This window comes from Desmodus rotundus, chromosome 2 (assembly GCF_022682495.2).
Source record: "Desmodus rotundus isolate HL8 chromosome 2, HLdesRot8A.1, whole genome shotgun sequence".
NCBI classification, from domain to species: Eukaryota; Metazoa; Chordata; class Mammalia; order Chiroptera; family Phyllostomidae; genus Desmodus; species Desmodus rotundus.
The window spans coordinates 138,292,736-138,313,404 of record NC_071388.1 but is presented as its reverse complement, the minus strand read 5'-3'; the positions used below and the strand labels follow the sequence as shown (position 1 = coordinate 138,313,404).

General features: G+C 37.7%; 1 protein-coding gene across 1 annotated transcript in view; it reads right to left on the bottom strand.

Moving 5' to 3' along the window:
• The window catches only part of ACVR2A (activin A receptor type 2A), an 89,182-nt gene extending 78,980 nt beyond the window's left edge, over positions 1-10,202 (bottom strand). Inside the window, exon 1 of the mRNA XM_024569677.4 lies at positions 9,521-10,202. Within this exon, the coding sequence (XP_024425445.1) occupies positions 9,521-9,575 (55 nt within the window). The 5' untranslated portion in view covers positions 9,576-10,202. The remainder of the gene's footprint in view (positions 1-9,520) is intronic.
• Positions 10,203-20,669: the final 10,467 nt, after the last annotated feature.

Genomic DNA, 20,669 nt, shown 5'->3' with positions numbered 1-20,669 from the left:
CAAATTTAAAAAATACCCCCCAAGAACTAAATCCATATTTTTAAATGTTTTACATACTACACACTACATCTTTAAAAATAAGACTTAAAGATGGGTTAAACACTAACATATACAGGAGTGAGCAAATGTAGGTTTTCAGTTGAAATGTTTTACACACTACATTTTTAATAAGACAAAGATAGGTTAAAAACTAACACATACAGGAGTGGGCAAAAGTAGGCTTACAGTTGTAATACAAATAAATAATACAATAATTAATAAATAATATTACAAGAATAAATTGTTTCATGTACTCACAACTATAAACCCACTTTTGCCCACCCCATATAGGTAAGATTTATGAACCAGCTATGTATCATGTGGCATATTATTTCATTTAATATATACTGATTTAAAAATTTTTTTTAATTCTCAGTTTTAGAAATTTTTCAATATCTCATACTTTGTCCATGCCCATTTCTCTTGAAATAATGCTTTGGAACAAGCTTGATTCATCATGTATAAAGATTTGAACACTAACAGCTTTGTTCCTAATAATCAAGATCTCATTTCTATAAAATATAAATTGTAAACTTAGTAATCCTACCCAGGAAAAAAAATCCTATCTCAAAACTTTAATAAGCTTATTTTTATTAAAATACGTAAGGACAATTCATTGTTAAAATCTTTTAAAAGGCAACCCGTCCATACACGGGTCCTTCTAATAATTACTATATTGCTTTATATTTATTTTCTTCATCAACATTAGAGAATAAAATCATTCCAAATGTGACTATAGCTACTAAGAAAATGGTCAACCAAAGGAAAAAAAAAGAGCTTTTATATAGTCCAAAAGAATGGTATTGAAAAGGTTTAGAATTCAGGCATGAATAAGATATACCAAGTCAGAAAATTTCTAAATCTATTTCTATGGAACAGTGTAAATTACTGTGAGGAAAATGCCTCATGTAGATTTCAAAGAATATTTAAACACAAACAACATATTGAGCCACTGGTGCTCAAATTCTTTAAGTCGACAGCACAATGGCTGCATATCCATCATACAGTTTGTGCCCTATAAAAGAGCATTTATGCTATCATGGGTTTTACGTACTCTTACTTTTCCAAATCTACACTGTGTTTTCATTCATGCTTATAATCTAAATCTATATCTGTGTGTAGAATTTCTTTTGTTATGAGAGTGATTCCTCTTTTCTTCTGGCTTGTTATTTCTTTACCAATTTTATTTAGTGCTACCTCAAACTTCAGGCTGCTTTTGTGTCCTATAATATATCACACATGTATTCAGGACACCAATCACGATCATAGCATCGACTCCTATCTCCTCTAGGTTTTAATGACTTTACATTTGCACTTAACCCCCTAAAGTGAGATGGTGCTGCTTCTTCAAACAATTCTAAACAACTTTTCATAATATAAATCTCTCCTTCAGATTTAGTCAAAATTCCTTCATTCTAACTTGCCTTTCATCCATGATCAAGTTTACTCACAAATGCCCTCTGTGTTCCTGATCCTATTGTACTTTTCTCTTCATATTACGATAAATAACCTTCTCACCCTGACCAGTGTGCCTCAGTTGATTGGGCATCCTCCCACAAAGCAAAAGGTCACCAGTTGGATTCCAGGTCAGGGCACATGCCTGGGTTGTGGGTTTGGTCCACCTCTGCAGTTGGGGTAACCTACAAGAGGTAACCAATTAAGGATTCTCACCTTCTTTCTCCCTCCCTTACCCTCTCTAAAAATAAATGAAGTCTTTTAAAAAAAATGAATAACCTTCTCAACCTCCTGCCAAGCCATTTTTTCCCCTATTATTAGGACCTATATTTTCCAGTATATCTTTCCTAAAAGAAAAAAATGTGAAGTCTTCAAAATTACAATCTAATTTTGTTTTGGCACCTTCCTGTGTGCTTAATTCATCCAGCTAATCCAAAAGAGAAAAGAGTTCAGGCAGGGCAGGTCCATGTTCTCCCTTGATTCTCTACCTAAGACATATTCTCTATTGTAGATTAAATAATGAGTATATTCTTCAGTGCACATTATTTTCTTTTGCAAATATTTACTTAAACATCATCTTCTCTACTCAAGAGTACCAGTTATAGAGAGTAAGAGACTGCTGAAGTGGGTCAGTATTTTTTAGGAGTTCACTAACCATTGATCATTGAATTAATTAATAGATCATAATAAAAAAATTTAAATGAAACAGAATATAAAAATAAATAAAAGTGCCCTGCACACAGTAAGAGTTAGTTCATGAAACTTCTGATACATATATGAGGGAGGACCCAAAGAAAACTGGAATTAGCTTCTGGAGGGCAGGCACCTTGTGGCAAAGGCTTCCTCCTTTAGGTTAGTGTTCTAGGAATCCATCTGTATCAGTGTACCAGCTGGCGTTGTTGTGAGAGGCTGTGTTCAGCTTCAGAGAATTATTTTGAAGAGTCTTTCAACGTGTTTGCCCATTTCATGATGGGTGATTTACAAGCACACATGCCCACACCATGCTGAGTGTTCAACACTTTTTGACCAAAAAAAGGCATAACCCACATGTCCCACCCTCCCTATTCACCTGATCTCTCCCCCAGCAACAATTTTTTTTTAAACAATTTTTGTTTGTTTGTTTCCCCAGATGAAAAAAGTCTTCAAAGGGAAACGTTTTGCCAATCTGGAAGACATGAATCAGAAACAGCAGAAGCACTAAAAGGCATCAAAATTAACAAGTTCAAAAACTGTTTTGAGCAATGGAAAAACCGTCTTGTAGGTATATTGCATCAAATGGAGAGTAATTGGAAGATGACTTAAGTTTAAACATGTAAGAATTTTTTGTTTAAACACGTAAGAATTATTTATAAAAAATTGTAAACAAATTTTTATAAATAAATTCCAGGGATTTTTTGCATCCCCTCATACATATTTATGTGTACAGGAACTGAGTCATGATGCAATGTGTATTTCTTATTATGGATATGGTCAAAAAAGTTGAAAGTCACTGAACTTGAAGACCTCTAAGATCCCTTCTAAGTCTGTATGATTCAAATTATATCAAAAAACTTAGTCTAAGAATCAGAGACATCATTTTAGAAAATGAAAAGAAATAAAAAAATTATTTTTTCTTATTAAAACAGTTATTAAACTCTAACCTTAAAATTAAAGAATCATAAAGTTTTTACAGTAGATAAAGTTCAGAGATCATCTAATATAAGTTTACCGCTTTAATGCATTAAAAAACCTCAGACTCAGAAATAAAAAAAAATAAATTTCACTTCATTCAATAAACATTTGCTGAGCACCTATTGTGTGCCAGGATCTAGGATCGGGTCGGTGAAAAAAGAGATGTCTTCGAAGAGTTCATAGTCTAAAGTGTATATAGGCAAGTATACATTGGCAATAATTACTGGCATCAATGTAATTTATAAAGTATAAGAAAACAGAAAGCAACTAAATCAATCTGGGTTGAGTGGCAGAAAAAAATGTTTTTAAAGAGGTGATACTTCTCAGTCTTAAAAACAATTAAAAACAAGGAGTTAGCCATGTTCTGGAGGAAGAAATAACATGTACAAAAGTACCACATTACTATACAATAAAAGATGGTACATTCAAGAACAGCAAGTCGAGTTTGTATAGCTGGAATATAGGACTCATGCTGAGGAAGAGTCACAACAGAGTACCTAGCACTTATGTGACATTTAATATTCAAACCACTTTCTGAAGTAGGCACTATTAATATCCCCATTCTGTAGACGACAAAACAAGCACACAAAGTGATTTGCCCAAGGTTAAGGTGAGAAGCCAGAATGTAAAACGTGTAAACTGATGAAGTCTAACCCAAGAACCTGTGCTCTTAGCCACTATCCCAAGAGGTTAGAGAAAACAGGCAGGTACCAAATGATAAAGGACTTTGTGTGCCATTCTTAGACTTTAGATTTTAAGCTAAAGGTGACTCACGGTCAGTGAAAGGTTTTAAGCAGGAGTGACATATTCAGATTTATTTTTTAATGAGGTCAAAATAACAGACAGCTATGTACATGGACTGGAAGAGGAAGTAGTAACAAGGAGCTGGCTAGTCTTAGCTAGAAATGTACAATAACTCAGGTAAGAAAAATGATATTGGGCTAGACATTGGCAGCGCTGCCACCAGAACCCAAGGCTAATGACCACCACAACCACATTCCTGTCCAATGTCCATAAGAACCTCCCAGCTATTCCCCTTCAGCCACCATTCTGACGGTATAAGAAATCCAACCTCAGAGACAACACATTCCCTTTAAGTCCCTTTATTAAACAAAACCTGATCATTAGATGCATTAGGTATATGAAAGTGACTAACAGCTGGAGAACGAACGGAAGTCAGTTGCTCTCCATAGTAGTTTTCTTACCTTCTTGACTTCTCCTTCTCCTTCCTTTACACACTATTCCTGGAACTTTCATGTTCAATAGTCAATTTCAAATCAATGTTCTGTCTAGACATGACTATTATAATCCCACAGAATTAAATTTACCACAGAGAAAGTCTAATGTGGTCAGAGCTGTGGCAATAAATATACTCTCTGGTCTGGTCAAATTTTGGTTTAAACAGTCACAATGAATGAACATTAACAAGTGGTAGACTTTTTGAAAGCAGCAAAGAGTTAAAGAAAACCAGAATGCTAAAAAGGGAATAAGAGCAATCTAAAGGTTGACGAAGCCATTTGATTCCAAGACAGTAACACTACTCCAAACTGTGTGTGTGTGGTATTCCAAAAACCAAGAAAATGAAAGAACAGTGGAAAAGATTACCTGCTCAATTCTCAAGCATTCTAAATTCAATCCGTTTCATTTAAACCATGGGTGAGCCCTCTTGAGCCACCCTTAATGCAAGCAATGAGTGGGTTCCATAAGCAAGTAGTCTACAGTACAGGGAAGTACAGAAGGAACAGAGGAGGAAGAGAGTAAACAAAGAAGGGAGGAAAGTAGCAAGGGAAATATTAATATAATGGAAGAAATAATGAGTTATAGAATACAGAATAAAAAGTGAAGGGATACTAATGATCCCAATATCAAGCTCTGCCAACTGTACATAACTTACTGTGTGAGGGGCACCATGACAAATGGCAACATAGGAGAGCATGAAAAGAGAAATTTAAATCACAGATTTACAAGATACCAAAGATGAAAAATAAGCATATTTACAAAAATAAAAAAACAACAAAGCAGTTTTAGAGTCTGTGGGACAATCTAGAGATTATTAAAATCTCATTTGGTTTAATTATACTTTACTTTTCATTAAACAGTGAATCTGTTAGTATCAAATATATATATGGGAGGTGTGCCACAAAGACATTATAAGGCTTATTTGCATACTTTTTGTGGGAGTGACTTCAGAATTTTTCCTCTCACCATTTTAATGCTACTTATTTTAAGAGTTTCACTGTAATTCTTATTGTGGCTGGATGAGTTAACTTCCTTAAAACCAGACTTCAAAACAGAGTAAGCACTTTTAATTATGGTCAAATTTTAACCTTAAAAAGGACAAGGGTCCACAATAGATCATAGAATATTATTTAGTACAGCTTAAATAAGCCTAATGGTAACCAAAACTCTGCTAATGATTCTCAAGAAAATTATGTAATTAAGAAATCATTTTAAGTTTCTTGAATTTAAAGTTAGCTACACACACAAAAAAAAATACTCTTTAAAAAAATGAATTTACACCTTGAATCATTCAGGAAACATGTAATAGTGAACATATTTCTTCAATATGAAACTTACAAAACTTTCAGGCACCATGTTAAACACACACATACACACATTGTCCAGGCGGTAATTTCTGTAAGGATAAAAGAAAATATCCTTAAAGACGATCATTGTGGCAAATAAACTACTGGATCAAAAGCAAATATAAGTAAACTCTATACCTTGACCAATCAATCATTCATCATATCCATAAATGTGTAATCTTCATGAGCATTCCATCATAACAAATGACTGGAGAAAGTGTATTCATAAGAGCAAATTATTTTTAATAAAGTGTAATAGAATGAAATAATGTATATATACCTATAGTCTGTTTCTCTAATTTTAAAAGATAGTGAAAAGATGAAAACTCTTAATACAAGGTCACCTGGGGATCACCAATACTACGTACTTATAAAATTTAGATAACTTGGGAGGGGAAGCAGAGCACCTTTACTAACATACTAATGCTTTTAAAAATTAAAAGTTTAAAGTAGGGCTTCTCAACCTCAACATGACTGACATTTTGAGCCAGATAATTATTTGTTGTGGAAGGCTGTGTAGTACATTATAGGATAATTAGCAGCATCCTTCCTCTATACCCACTAGATGCCAGTAGCACACCCTTCCCACCTCCCCTATAGCTGGAACAACCAAAAAAGTCTCCAAATGTGCCCTGGGGCAGAGGTGCTGGAGAGGTATCCAAAGGTCACCCAAGCTTGAAAACTGATGGCTTCTCATAAACTTTAAATTTTTTTTTTAAATGAATGGGGGAGTGGATTACTTACTTTCTCATCTACTCTTGATGTTCCAATATATTATATATGAATTTGATCACAGACTACATTTAAGAGATTCTGCCTTTCAGAAAACAAAGCATTTAATATCTATCATTTGTTAGCTAAAGTTCTGAAGAGTCCCAGAAGATTCACTGCACTGTCAATTTCCCCTCCAACCACATATACTTATCACAGAACTACACACAGTATTTCCTAGCTGAACTGAAGAAATGTACATATTACTTTATTTCCATTTCTTATTTCATTAAATATATGAATCAGACTGCTCCAGCTCCCACAGAATCCAAAGGAATTCTCAACTTACTCCACAACAGTTGCATCACTTTAGGTTGTATAAAACTAAGAACTAGAATAAGTATTAAACTAATCCTCCTATTTTAACAAATTGTGGAAAAAGGTACTAATTAACCACAATGCTTTAAAAACAAAAAAAGACTAAGAAGGTTTCTGTGTGAAACAAAATCTGAGGAAGAATAAGAAGAATGAAAAAAAAATCAAAATCAAAGCGAATCTGTAGACATTTCTAGATGAGGGTAAAACACAAGAATGTTTCCCCCAGAATGAGAGGAGAAAATTATACACTTGGCCATACCCTACAGGAATAGTCTGTACATTCAGTCTCCAGTATGCATACCACAGAATGGAAACTGAAAAATACAAATCCATGTAATACTAAAGAAAACAGTAAACATCTATCCTAAACACCTGAAATAGAACTGTTCTTTACTACTATTCTCCATCTGATTTAAAATGTTCAAATATCCATAAACAAAAAACTGGAAACATGAAAAAAAATTAATTCTCATAAAAATATCCATCCTTGTGCCAGATTACAAATTACATAGAAAAATCAATTAGGAAAATAAACATAATAATCCTTTTTTAGAGTGCATTTGATTCACAACATGAGCCCTTTAAAAAAGCAGACGTTTTAAGTTCTAAAAACCTTCACATATAAATGTGGATTAAAGTGTTTAAGATTACTTAAGTTATTCTCAATAGAATATTTTAGTTCAATTAGGGATGTTTATTTTAAAAACTATGAAAAAATATTTAATATTAGTTTAATGTAAGTAGAATATCTATATGCTCTATAGCAACAAATTATTTTATTTCAAAATTTTAGCTATTGACCTCTTGGCCCAGCGAAAATAATCCAACAACAAACTAATGCTCAATTCTTTTTTACTCCCAAACCAAGCAGAGAAAGCTGTAAGATTATAAGATCTGTAGTGGCAGCCTGCTTTTCCAGAAGTAATACCTTAAGACTGCTCAAGAATAACCTCCTTCACCAATGAGTGTGACTCAGGTGAGCTTGGGAGGGGAATATTGTCCACAATTCTTTGGTCAGTGGCCATGATGCCCCTCCTCCTCAAGGGCAGGAGATCAGAAAGAGGGATTGGAACAAGAGGAGTTCACCAACCAGAACATATAGGGGCAGAGGAGAAGGAGTACAACCGGAAAAATAAAAACCTCATGATTAAGTCATGTCACAAAAGATGTTTAATGTTATCAAGGTATTCATTCATTTCACAGACACCATTGTTTATCTTCCTTCCCAAACCGTGCACAAAAAGAACTGTCAGCCTGCCTTAAGCATGTACCTTCTTCCATTTAAACAGACATGATTCTTTTAATCTCTGGCAATGATCGCCATTTCACAACACATTCAGCCCACCCAGAACTGATCAATACCACTACAGACATAGGACTAGACTTTATCCATTTATTAACCACAAGGAAACGTGCCATTCAGCAAAATTCTTTACATTACAAAGGATTCTATTAAAAAGGGGGGTGGGGAGGACGGACTGATGGACACACACACACACACACCACAGAGGTACACAAAGAAAAGACTACCACCCTCTAATTTCCCTGTGGCAAATGAGATAAAGACACTGCCATGAAAACTGTCAATTTCTCCCCCCACCCCATTATTCTATCTCACAACCTAGTAACTGAATATTTAATTTTATGATAAATAGATCCACCGCGACTTTAAAATTGTTCATCTTTCGAACTAACTCTCTTGTTATGTACATTTGCACACCTTTGAGCTAGATGCTGTATTCATTTACATAATTTCAAATACAAAAGATTAGATAGTTTTCCAACCACTGGTTGCAACCATAGAACGTATTCACAAAATCAAAATTTCAAATACAAAAGGGCCAGATTATTCTTCCAACCTTGGGCCAAAACCTATTTTATGAATATAGTGTATTTGACAGCATGAACAATTTCAAATGGGCTATTCTAACCCCAAAACAATGCTTCAATACAACGCATTTAAAATAGGTATTCCGTAGGTAAGCAAAATCTATGCCAGAAAAAAAGCACATAAATGGTGGTTGAGAGCCAGTAACATTACAACACACAGCGGCATACCTCGTCTGTACTGGATTATAGTTAATACTCCAACAGCAACAACTACAACTATTTTTAACATTGCTGGACTCTGAAGTTGAAGAAAACGTGAGAGGAGACCCAGATGAAATTGCTGATTATGATCCATTGTTTCTCACGGTCAAAATTAAGTAGCAACTGACTTGATCTCTGACGTTATAGTCAGAGTACTGGTGAAACATTAATTAAAAGACGATTTAAAAAAAACCCTTATTTTGGATGCCACACTAGATGACATGTCGGGATACGCCTTTCAGGTCTCAAACCTTTGCATAAATTGTCACTTGTGGTATTTGCGGCTTAATTGCAACCCAACCGGCGCTGTCATCCAGTGTTATGGCCACAAAACCATGACTTTCTCACTTCCACAACAACAGAGCAGGCACTCTTATCAGTTACCAGCCTAACTCAAAACGAGGAAAATTCATGGAGGTTTCCAGATCACAGTCAGACCCTTGGGGGTGGCAGCCGAGGGGCTCGGGTTGGGGGGGGCGGGGAACTCCCCAGGCTCCACCGGAGCTCGCCGACCCAACAACAACCGCGGCCGCCAGCCGCGGCAGCAAGCAGCCGCTGCAGCCCCGCCGCGCCGCGCTCCAGGCACCTACCTGAAGAACAAGAGATAAGAAAGACGGCAAACGCCAACTTCGCAGCAGCTCCCATTTTCCCGAGGCGCCGGGGAAGCCGTAGGAAGTTCTCGCTAGATATCCAGTTCCCTGGATCTTCCTCGGAGACAAACCTCCTGGTGTAAAATTAACCGTCATAAAACATATTCGGAAGCCCCGACCAAAAAACGTTCACGGGGTTTTAAAAAAAAAGAAAAAGAAAAAAAGAGGAAAAACAAAAAGAGCACAACAATAAAAAGAAATGCACCACGGGGGAAAAACCGCCACACACACGCACAACACACTAAACCAAACAACGAAAAGCCAACAACAACAAAGCAGGCTTAAATCACTGTCAAAATCACTGTCAGCTCCGCTCGCCTCTCGGGTCTCTCAGAACAAAACGCCAGGCTGAGGCGACGAGGAGGCGGCGGCGCCGGCGCCCGCTGCCGCCCGGACAGTCCGGGAACCGAGCTGGGTCCGACGTCCGGACCGACCTTCAGCCCGGACACCCAAAGTCTGCGGACCACTAGTAGCCGAGCTCGCGGCAGCGGCGGCCGAGGAGGCAGCGGCGCGGGGAAGGAGCGACGGGCTGCAGCGACAGCCGCGGTACAAGAGACAGGCAAGTTCTGGTCGAGGCTCTGGCTCCCGCTCCGTCTCCGGACTCCGAGCTCGGCCGCGTTTTCGGTCCCCTGGCCTCCACCGGCCCCGCCCCCTAAACTTCCGGTTCCGGTCCGAGGCTGGAAGGCAGGCACCGTGAAGGAACGCTGCGCGGCGGCGGCGGCGGCGGAGCGGCGGCGGCGGCAGCGGCTGTGGGGCGCAGCGCGGGTGCCGAGCCCGGAGCTCCAAGAGATTGTCGAGCTAGCGAGGCGGGAGCGGTGGAGGGGTAGAGAGGGAGAGAGAGAGAGGGCGGGGCCGGCTGGAGAGCGAGGAGGCGGGGCGGATGGAGGCTTGTCAGCGCGAGGCCTCGGCGTCCGGCCTGCTCGGCCTGCTAGGCTACGGGGTGACAGCGGGCTGGTGGCTGTGGTCCGCGAGCCGGAGCACCTTGTTTTTTAATCGCTCCACTAGCCTCTGGAGCTCACGCCCGAATGGCCAGGGGAACCCAAAAAGAAGAGGACCTTAAGGCGGGGCGGATGGCTGGTGACTCCTCCGGGGGTGTCTGCGGCGCCCTGTATTTCCTCTGGGGGGACGCCTCGTCCGCTCTAAGACTTCGGGCGCCGGGAAGCCGCGGGTGGGAGCTGACCCGCTGCGCCTACCGAGCTGCCGGAGCTCGGTGCGCGCGAGCTGGTGTGTCTGTGCCACCAGTCTTAGCGATGCATCCGCCCCTGTGGTTTCTGCTTGAGTGTTTTGTCTTTCGGCAAGAAAGAAAAGAAAGAGAAGAAAACAAAACCGAGGAGCGTGGCTATCTACCCGGTCAGGGTATCCACGTCAGTCTTTACGATGTGCAGTTTGAATTCATTCCCACCCTTCCTTTTAGTACACGAATCGTTGTGTTGAGAGCTATCCTGAACGTAGTAGGTTCGCAAATACCTGCAGATTTTGATCGACATATTTAATAATCAGAAAATTGTTTACTTTTTCAAATTTTAGGGCCTATTTTTATCCCTTAAGCTAAGTTGATTGCTTAGAAGGTGCTGTTCTAAGTTGGATCCAAAATGTAAAAGTAGTATGCCTACCTCAAGGAGATCACAGTATTTGCTATACCAGATGTGACTACCGAATACAGACTAAAGACAGTATTAAAGATACTGACTTTGTCATTTACCACACTTTAGCAAGCTCCGTGAAAGTAGGGATCTTATCTAATTAGCATATATAATGACTGCCTAGTAAATAATTGTATAAATGGCCAGGGGATAACTGCGTTTTTCTTAAATCCAATATTCTGCCTTGTACCAATTTTTGTTGTTTTATTAATAAAAATAATAAAGCAACTATATTATGTGGCTCATTTATGTTTTACTTGTGGCTTACCAATTCCCACATTTTTCCCACAAAGCCAAGCTTTGTCCCTTGTATTTACAATGTTTTATTTTTCTGTTCCTCCAAATTACTCTATTTCTGTTAAATTCATTGTGTATTTATCTGCCCATTTCTATAACTTACCAGGGTTATTAGCAATCACTGTGGCACTTTAAACTCTCTCCAAGACTTCCATTTCTCAAGTCATGGTACTCAGAATGTGACTGATACTGTGCCACAGTTAAGAAAAATCCAAAGTTGATCTTCAAAGTATTTAAAAGATCTTGTGTGGTTCTCTGGACTTCATGAGCTATTCAAAGGGATAAATATACATCTTCCATTGGCTGGTTGAATTAAGAGATGCCACTAACATTTCTGGAATGAAAGAGTGTGTTTTCTTTAGAACTACCTTTGTTTCATCCAGGAATTTGACGTCGGTTATACCTTGGATCAGGCCTCACTGTTGTCTTATCTCTGCATCACTTCAATATTTTTGAATTGTGAAACTAGAGCAAGTGGAATAACTGGAATAACCAGCAATAGAACTAAAACTTGAAAACATTCCTAACCTTACCACCCAAATTACCTAGTATAAGAATGTAAGGGAAGATGAAAATTATTTTTCTGTAGTATGAAAGAGGGGCAACACGTCAAAGGCTTCACTATAATACTCTTTTCTAATAAAAAGTTAAAATAACCCCATGGGAAATATTACTAGCATCCATTAGCAGTAGTTACCTATCGTGTTCCTAAATTTGTGTTCACCCTGCCCTCGGCATTTTTTTAAATCCTCACCTGAGGACATTTTTTCATTGCTGTTAGAAAGAAGGGAAAGGAGAGAAAGAGACAACGAGGTGAGGTGAAAGAAGAACATCGATCAGCTGCTTCCTGTAGGTGCCCAGACTGGGGATTGAACCTGCAACCTGGGTATGTGCCCTGACCAGGAGTCAAATCTGCAACCTTTAGGTTATGGAGGGAAGCTCCAACCAACTAAGCCACACCTGCCAGGACTGCTCTCTGCATGTTTAAAATATTCAAAATAATTTAACCTATTCAGACATGAGAGTGACCTGACTGGTGTAGCACAGTGGGTTGGGCATCATCCCACAAACTGAAAGATCGCCAGTTCAATTCCCTGTCAGGGCACATGCCTGGGGTACAGGCAAGGTCCTGGGTTGGGGGGCATGCCAGAGGCAGCCAATTGATGTTCTCTCACACATCTCATCCTCCCTTCCCTTCTCTCCAAAAATAAATAAAAATCTTTAAGAATAAAAAAGAAGTGAGTATGTGACTAATTCCCACAGGAATTTTAAAGCTTCAAAAGAAGACAGGTAGCTGCAGCTGACTCTACTGCTCTTTCCTCCCTATTTGGTAGAATCACTTTTTCTTATCTACAGATCCAAAACCTCCCTAACAGTGCAAGCTGTACAAACTGGATTTAGGAAGAACAGTGAGTAAAGAAAAATGAAACATGAAAGGAATTCTGGTCTACCAGAGCATTAGACATTATGTGTTAAACAGCTTTAACTAGCAACGCTTAATCCCAAAACTTGAGCCTTAGCCCTATAGTCAGCCACTACAATGCTAGAATTTCAAGTCAGAGTCCTAGCAAGAAGTTCAATTAAACTTCAAATCATTCCCAGCTGGAAGAATCTTAAGAAGCCTGCTCAACCTAGAAATTCAAGTGTGTGCTGGCTAGATGAGGGAACAGAGGTAAATGAGGGTCACAGATTGCTTCCAGAATAAAGGATGATTTCTCATATGGTTCAAAAAGGTATGGACAAAAAGATGAACCTTAATTCTTCACCTCTGAAGTGGGACAGGAATTGAACTAGCCTTTGAGATTGGGTAGTATGGCATATATGGTGAGGAAATTTACCTGAAGGTGTTTACCAGTCTTCGGACATACCAACAGCTACATATAAACTACACATACCAATTCTTTCTTTATCTTCAGGAAAATGACCAAACCCTGTAGAGTATGAGGAATGAAGGATTTTTAAATATTTCTGCATCTTTCCAGCTGCTATAAAAAATCTCCTGAGCTAAGATAAAATGGGCATTCCAGAAGTGGCTCAACTGATGAATTTCTTATATATATACCAATGCTGTAAAGCATAATACATGGGGAACAAACTTGGTACCTTGGTAGGTCAAAGGAAGGTAGATAATAATCAGCATACCTTTCGTTAATAGCCTCCTCTCACTAAATGTGCGGTGGGAAGAATACTCCCCATATCCTAGTTCTTGCTACTGTTACTCCTCTCTTTCTACTTAGGATTGTACCATGCCAATGGGGTAAAAAAACATACTAAGAATAAGGATGTGGGAGTAGATGGGGGACAAAACATGAAGGCCAAATTGTCTAGGGCAGAAAAGTGGGCTAGAAGAGTTATAAGAAGCTATGGTAGAAATAATGTATCCAATTTGATAAAAAGACTACATTAACCCAGCTAGTAGTATACATCTCAACAAGCATTTGAGTTCTCTATAATCTCCCAAACATTTGACTTTTTCTTCCATATTACCTCCTTCGAAATTCAGTAAATATGTGGAAAACAAAAAGAACAGGATTATTTTGGGCAAGGTTTTTTCCCCCACCATTCAATACATAAATTCATGAACTCAGGGGTTTAGTTTTCTAACGAATTCTAACTATTTAATTTCTAATAGTTTTATAGCTGTCTTATTTCTAAATTTTATAACTATTTTATTTCTAATAGTTTTCAACTACTCTTTCTATAACAAAGAATAGTCAAGGCTTTGACATACACTACCTCCCAAATGAAAAGATGGTGGAGTAAACCTACATTACTCAGAAGTGTGGTTCTCAAGCCAGTGTTGGTCTTAAACTGTCTTCAATGAGATTGGTGCAGACATTAACAACAGTTTAAAAAGTTTTGTAGAAACTTAACAAAATAAGTTTACATGTCATGAAGCTAATAATAATAATAAGTGTTTTCATGGTTTTAGTAATTAAGTTTTATTGTATTTTACAAAAGTGTCATAGATTGTAAATTCCCCACAGAGAATTTGAGAGGTACTGGAGCAGGGAAGAGGCAATATAGCCCAGACTCTTTCTCAAAAATAGTGCCTTCCATCCATTTCAACAAATGCTGAAAATCTTGAATAAAGTTTTGATGCTACAGTCCTGAAATGTTCTATAATGCAAGGCTGCATAAGAATCAGTCATTTTTATCACATTGTTCATCTTTTTCTGTGGTATTCATTTATTCAACAAGTAGTTACTAGCCATAGGATTTGTGCTGGGTATTGTTTGCATAGAGATAAGTGAAATGGATATCGTCTCCGCCCTCATTGAGCTCACAGTGTCATGTGGGAGACCAAAGTAGCAAGTAAAACTGTAATTGTTAAATGGACAGCATTATTTCTAATAGCAGACAGGATGCTGAAGTAAAGAATAAGTGTGGTGGGATTAGATAGAAAGAGGGGACCTGTTTTCAGAGAATGATTCAGGAAGGACTTACGAGGGCATTTAAACTGAAAACTACAGGATGAAAAGGAGATAGGAAAGGAGCTAGTTAAGAAATAATAGTGTGTACAAAGCCTATGATATGTTCAAGAAATTGAAAGGAGGCCCTTATAGCAATGAGGAGAGTAGTATGAATAAGGAGACAGAGTAGTACAGGCCAGACCATGCAAGATCTCATGGGCCAAAGTAAGGTCCTTGGATTTTATTCAAAGTGAAGCATCAAGCCATTGGATGGTTTTAAATAAGGAAGTTATGTGGTCTGGTTTATGTTTTAAAAATTACTTTTGCTCTCATATGGAGAAGAGGTTGCAGGATATTACTAAAGAAAGCACAAAGACTAGATAGGAGGATACTGCAATAAGTCAGGCAAGAGAATATTGATAATATGAGCTCATTTAGAAAGAAATGGTCAGGTGTGTAAGATATATTTTCTAAGTACAATCGACATGATTTCCTGCTGAATTGGGTGACAGACATGGTGTCATCTGTTGAGATGGAAAATGTTTAGGGGAAGATACATGCTATAGAGAAGGGAGTGAAGACATGAATAGTGAAAATTTTTTATTTTGAAAATGTTAAGTTCGACTTGCCTGTGAGACAGCCAAATGGAGATGTAATCAATTGAATATAGGTGACCGAAATTTGGAGGAACGTCCAATGCTACAGGTATGAATTTGGGAACGTTCAGCCCATAAGTGGTATTTAAGGCCATGGAGATGCATGAGAACATCTAAAAAAGAGTAAACATAGAGAAGAAATGTATCAAGTGGAATATTAAAAGCAAGAAAAAGGGATGAAAATGTAGTAGCCAGAGAGATGAGATAAAAAAGCAAGAGAAAGAGATGTCATACATGACTGTTTTTTTACAAAGGGAGATAGGAACAGTACCGACTCTTACAGAGACATCAGTAAACTGAAGAACAAAAAAATAAAGGACCACTAGATGTGGCCATCAAGGAGAATTGATGTACTTGACAGCAATTTCAGAAGAAGCCAGACTGAGATGTTTGAAGGGTCAATGGTAAATAATAACTTGGAGATTACATAAATAACAGCTCTTTAAAGATATTTGGCCATAAAAAAATCAAATAAGGCAATGGCTAGAGGCAAACACAGAATCAAGAGAGGATTTTATTTTGTTTCTACCTTCAGGTGAGAAAGATCGTAAATTATATCTGTAAACTAAGAGGTATGATGCAATAAGGAGGGAGGATTGAAAATGCAGAAGGAAGTGAAGAAAACTAAATAAATGGACAAAATACTTGTCAGGGTAAGAAGGAAGAAGCTTTAGAGCATGAGATGGATGGGTTAGCCTTTAAGAGAATCACAGCTGTTCCTTTTTTCTTTTTCTTTGCTTTTTCCCCCCTCCCTTTCTCTTTTCTTCATCTAATACCTTATCTACCTCTGTCTCTAGTCTTTGTCTCTGTTTCTGTTATCTCTTTCTTTCTTCCTTTGAGGCAGGCAAGAAGAAGGAAAAAGGGCAAATATAAGCAGATGAGTTTGTACAACTGGACACTGGAGGGTGATGGTATTTCCAGCTGAGAGCTCTAATTTCCCTGAAATATAAAGCAAGGTTTTAGCATAAAGTGAAAAGGACACGATGAAATGGTTTGACATAGTCCTAATTGAGACTGGAGAGAAACGCGTTATAGTCGAATTCCCAGGGTTGCGCATCCAGTTGAGAGGTTAGAGATCATGGTTGTCATGACCTCAGTCTGCCCAGCTGTGTGTGTGGTTATTTCCTGCAACACAAGTGTTGGCAGGCACAGAGAAGGCAGATGATTGAGTACTCCCTTGGCTGGATTTGTTAAGAGAAATGGAGGAAGAGAGGAACAAGACAGTTATGGGAATCACATGGGAGTCATTGGGACAATGAGTAACAGAATTTCAGTTGGATAAGAAGAAAGTACAATCTAGAAGAGGCTCTTGCTGGTAGAAAGAAGTGATGGGACCAATGGATAAGAAGGCTGACACCATTAGGAGGATTCTTGCTTCCTGAAAGAAATTTGCACAAGTGAGCTAGAAGGATAGGAACTATAATCTATGAATAAGAATTCAAGATTTTGGAGTGGAGTTGTGTCTGGTGATGACAGTGGCTAGGGAGTTCCCACTAGAGTGATGGAAAAATGGTCACTAACCATGAGAAGATCCAAAAATTGGATGTCAGAGCATCCGGGGAGTTGGATGAGTTATTTGCATGGATGTTGAAACCATCTAGAATGGTGACAGAGATTAGGCTGGTGAATAAAAACATCAACACTTCAATAATAGAGATGTTACTTGGAGGCTGTTAGATGACAGAATTCCTCAATGTTATTTCTAACAAAATAAATGGTTTTCAAATTGTTTTCATATACATTCTTACTTGATTTTTAAAACTTTTAAAATTTATTTTATTTACATCAGTCGAATTTATTGGGATGACATTGCTTAATAAAATTGTATAGGTTACAGCCCTGGCCAGGTGCCTCATTAGGTTGTGGAGTCATTTTCTGCACCAAAAGGTTGTGAGTTTGACTCCCGGTTGGGGCACTCACCTGGCTTGGTGGTTTGATCCCCAGTCAGGGTGCATGCAGGAGGAAACCAATCCATGTTTCTGTCCCACATTGATGTTCCCCTCTCTCTCTCCCCACCCCCATTTCCTCTCTCTCTAAGAAATCATTAAACATATCCTTGGGTGAGGATTCATTTTTTAAAAAATAAAATAAAATTCTATAGGTTTCAGGTGTGTTCACTATCCTAAGTCAAATCGCCTTCTGTGACCATTTATCCCCTCTTCACCCTGTTCTACCTCCCCCCACCCCTTCAGTCCCCCCACCCCTCTGGTGACCCCCATAGTGTCGTCTGTGTCTGTGAGTTCTTTTTAATTTGCTTAATCTCTTCGCCTTTTCCAATCAGACCCCTACACCCCTCAATAGTTGTCAGTCTGTTCTTTGTATCTGTGTATCTGTTTCTATTTGTTTATTTATCTTGGTCACTAGATTCCATACATAAGTGAAATCATATGGTATTTGTCTTTCTCTGACTGGCTTATTTCATGTAGCATAATGTTCACCAGGTCCGTTCATGCTGTCGTGAAGGGTAAAATTTTCTTCTTTTTCACAACTGAGTATTATTCAATTGTATAAATGTACCATGGCTTTTTTTGTCCTCTCATCTACTGATGGGCACTTGGGCTGCTACAACTTTGACAGGTAGCTTTGATATTGTTTTTACTATTTCATAGATAAGAAAAAAAACTGAGTCTTAGAGAAATTACAAATGCACTAGAAGCAGTTATAAAGAGGTGTGGTAAAGAGGGTCAATTTAATGTTTTCTATTTCAAATTAAATTCAAACTTTTGAAATAAATTGGATATGGTTTATTAAATATTTAAAAGCATTCTTTTTAAGGCTTCCTTTCAATGGCAAGTTTCCTAAATCCAAGTCCTATATTTTAAAATTCTCTATATTCAAATTAATTCAATCTTCATATTTTTTCAATATCATGTATTGTGAAAAGGAAGATAAAGTACCAGGCAAAGGAACAATCTGCCCATTCACTCCCTTTTATGACATGGTGAGAGCATTAAAAAAAAAACTGTGCTGAGATAAAATTATTATAAAATTTGAGAATAATCACTATTTAAATTCCACTTCTAAAGAATTATAAGAATAGAAAAAGAATAAATGTGAGTTTATTGTTCTTATTGTATAAAAGTAAATTTTTGTGATTTGTAATAAAGAGTAATATACATGTATAATATATAATACTTTTATAATTTAAAAGAATCTGTGGAGGAAAGAAAGATTATTTTTCTTTCTATTTTTAACCATTTTTTGTTTTCTTTGGCTCAACTACACTGGATTTTCCCACCTGTTTAAGCATGCAAATTAAACAAAACATTTAACTGCACTTTATTGTGCTTCATTTTAACTTAGATCAGAAGAATTTTAATCAAAGCAGTACCAGGGTTTTAGAGGAAACTGAATTTAGGTATGTTTCTAGTAATTTCAACAGGTCAAAATACCTCATATATTATATGCATTTATTTTTAAAAATTTTTTATTTATTGATTTTAGAGAGAGAGAGAAAGAGGGAGAGAGAGAGAGAGATCTTGTTCCAATTATTTATGCATTCATTGGTTGCTTCTTGTATGTGCCCTGACTGGAGATTGAACACGCAATCTTGGAGTATTAGGGATGATGCTCACCCAACCGAGCAACCCGGCCAGGGCCTATATGCATTTCGTTATATTCAAAATCAGTTACTACTAGCTACTCTTGCAAATAAATGATAATTTTATCCCATTTTTTTCAAGTGAAAAAATATAAAAGTTAAATGGCTAGCCCAGGGTCACAAGCTGAATCAGTAGCAGAAGCAGAATTCAACTCCAAACTACTGACTCAAAGCTCAGTCCAATGAGCCATGCTGTTTCTCAAGTACTGAGCATATTAATTATCCCTCCAAGCAGGAAACACAGCTCTAAATGGAGCATATCCCATCCAGAATACCTACACAACATAGTAAAACGACCTACTTCTTTCACTTAAAAAATACAAAACTGTTAAACTCACCTTTTTTAAGAAAGGAAATGTATGTTATAAATTTAAAAAGTAATACAAAATATATGTTATTAAAAGACACTAACATTTATACTTGTAAACCCAAACAATGTTTTGATTTTGTTTTTCAATCCTAATGTTAGACCTGGGATACACAGAATAGTGAATCTGCTGGCTAAACAAGCATCTACGTAAGTCAGACACCATTTTCCCTGTAATATTTATGTTATTCATGGAAAAATAGCAATCAATTGTGTAAATTTTATTTAGTATTTCAATAAATGCTTTCCTGATTCATTTTTCTTATATTAAGTCACCCAGGTACATAATTTTTCTGATTCAATTTTAACTCTGCTGTTTTAAGGAACCACAAGTGAGAAGACTATATTGAAAGTAGAGATTAAGGAAAAGTGTAAATTAAAAGTAAGGGGTTTAAAATGGGGATGTGAAGTACCGCACGGGAAATGGACTAGCCAAAGAACCTACACATGACCCATGACCATGAGCAATGGTGTGGGGACTGCTTGAGGGAGTGGGGGGTACTGGGTGGAGGGGGGCAAAGGGGAAAAATTAGGACAACTATAATAGCCTAATCAATAAAATATATTTTTTAAAAGCAAATGGTTCAACTCCACTTTGGCTATGATAGAATAACTTGTATTACTTTAACTATCCTGTTGAGAATAGCTATTTTAAAATAATATAATCAACTGCTTGAGGTCATTAGAGGGGAACAGAGGAAGCCAGTACTAGAGGGACCAAGATCCCAGAGAGGAGAAAACTGTAATGAATTGAACCCCACATTGACCTTAGCTTTTCACAAGTATGTTTGCAGATTCATGGCATGCGTAATAGAGGCCAAGAAGCAAGTGTCATCCAGGGCTTACAGCAGTCTCACTGGGTTGAGGAGACAGATGTTGGAGTTTGAAGCTACCAAACTGATTACAACTTCAGAGACAAATGCCTAGGAGTTAAAAGGAGTGAACCCAAACTTCTGCATAACTTCTCCTGAAGGCATGTGCTGACTGCTAAACAGTGCAAGGTAAAACTCAGAGAAACTAAGTGTGAAGAAGCAGCTTGGATGTTAAAGATCTGAGCATAGATTTTGGCAGTTCTAGTGACCTAGGGAGACAGCAATGAAAATTTAGACACC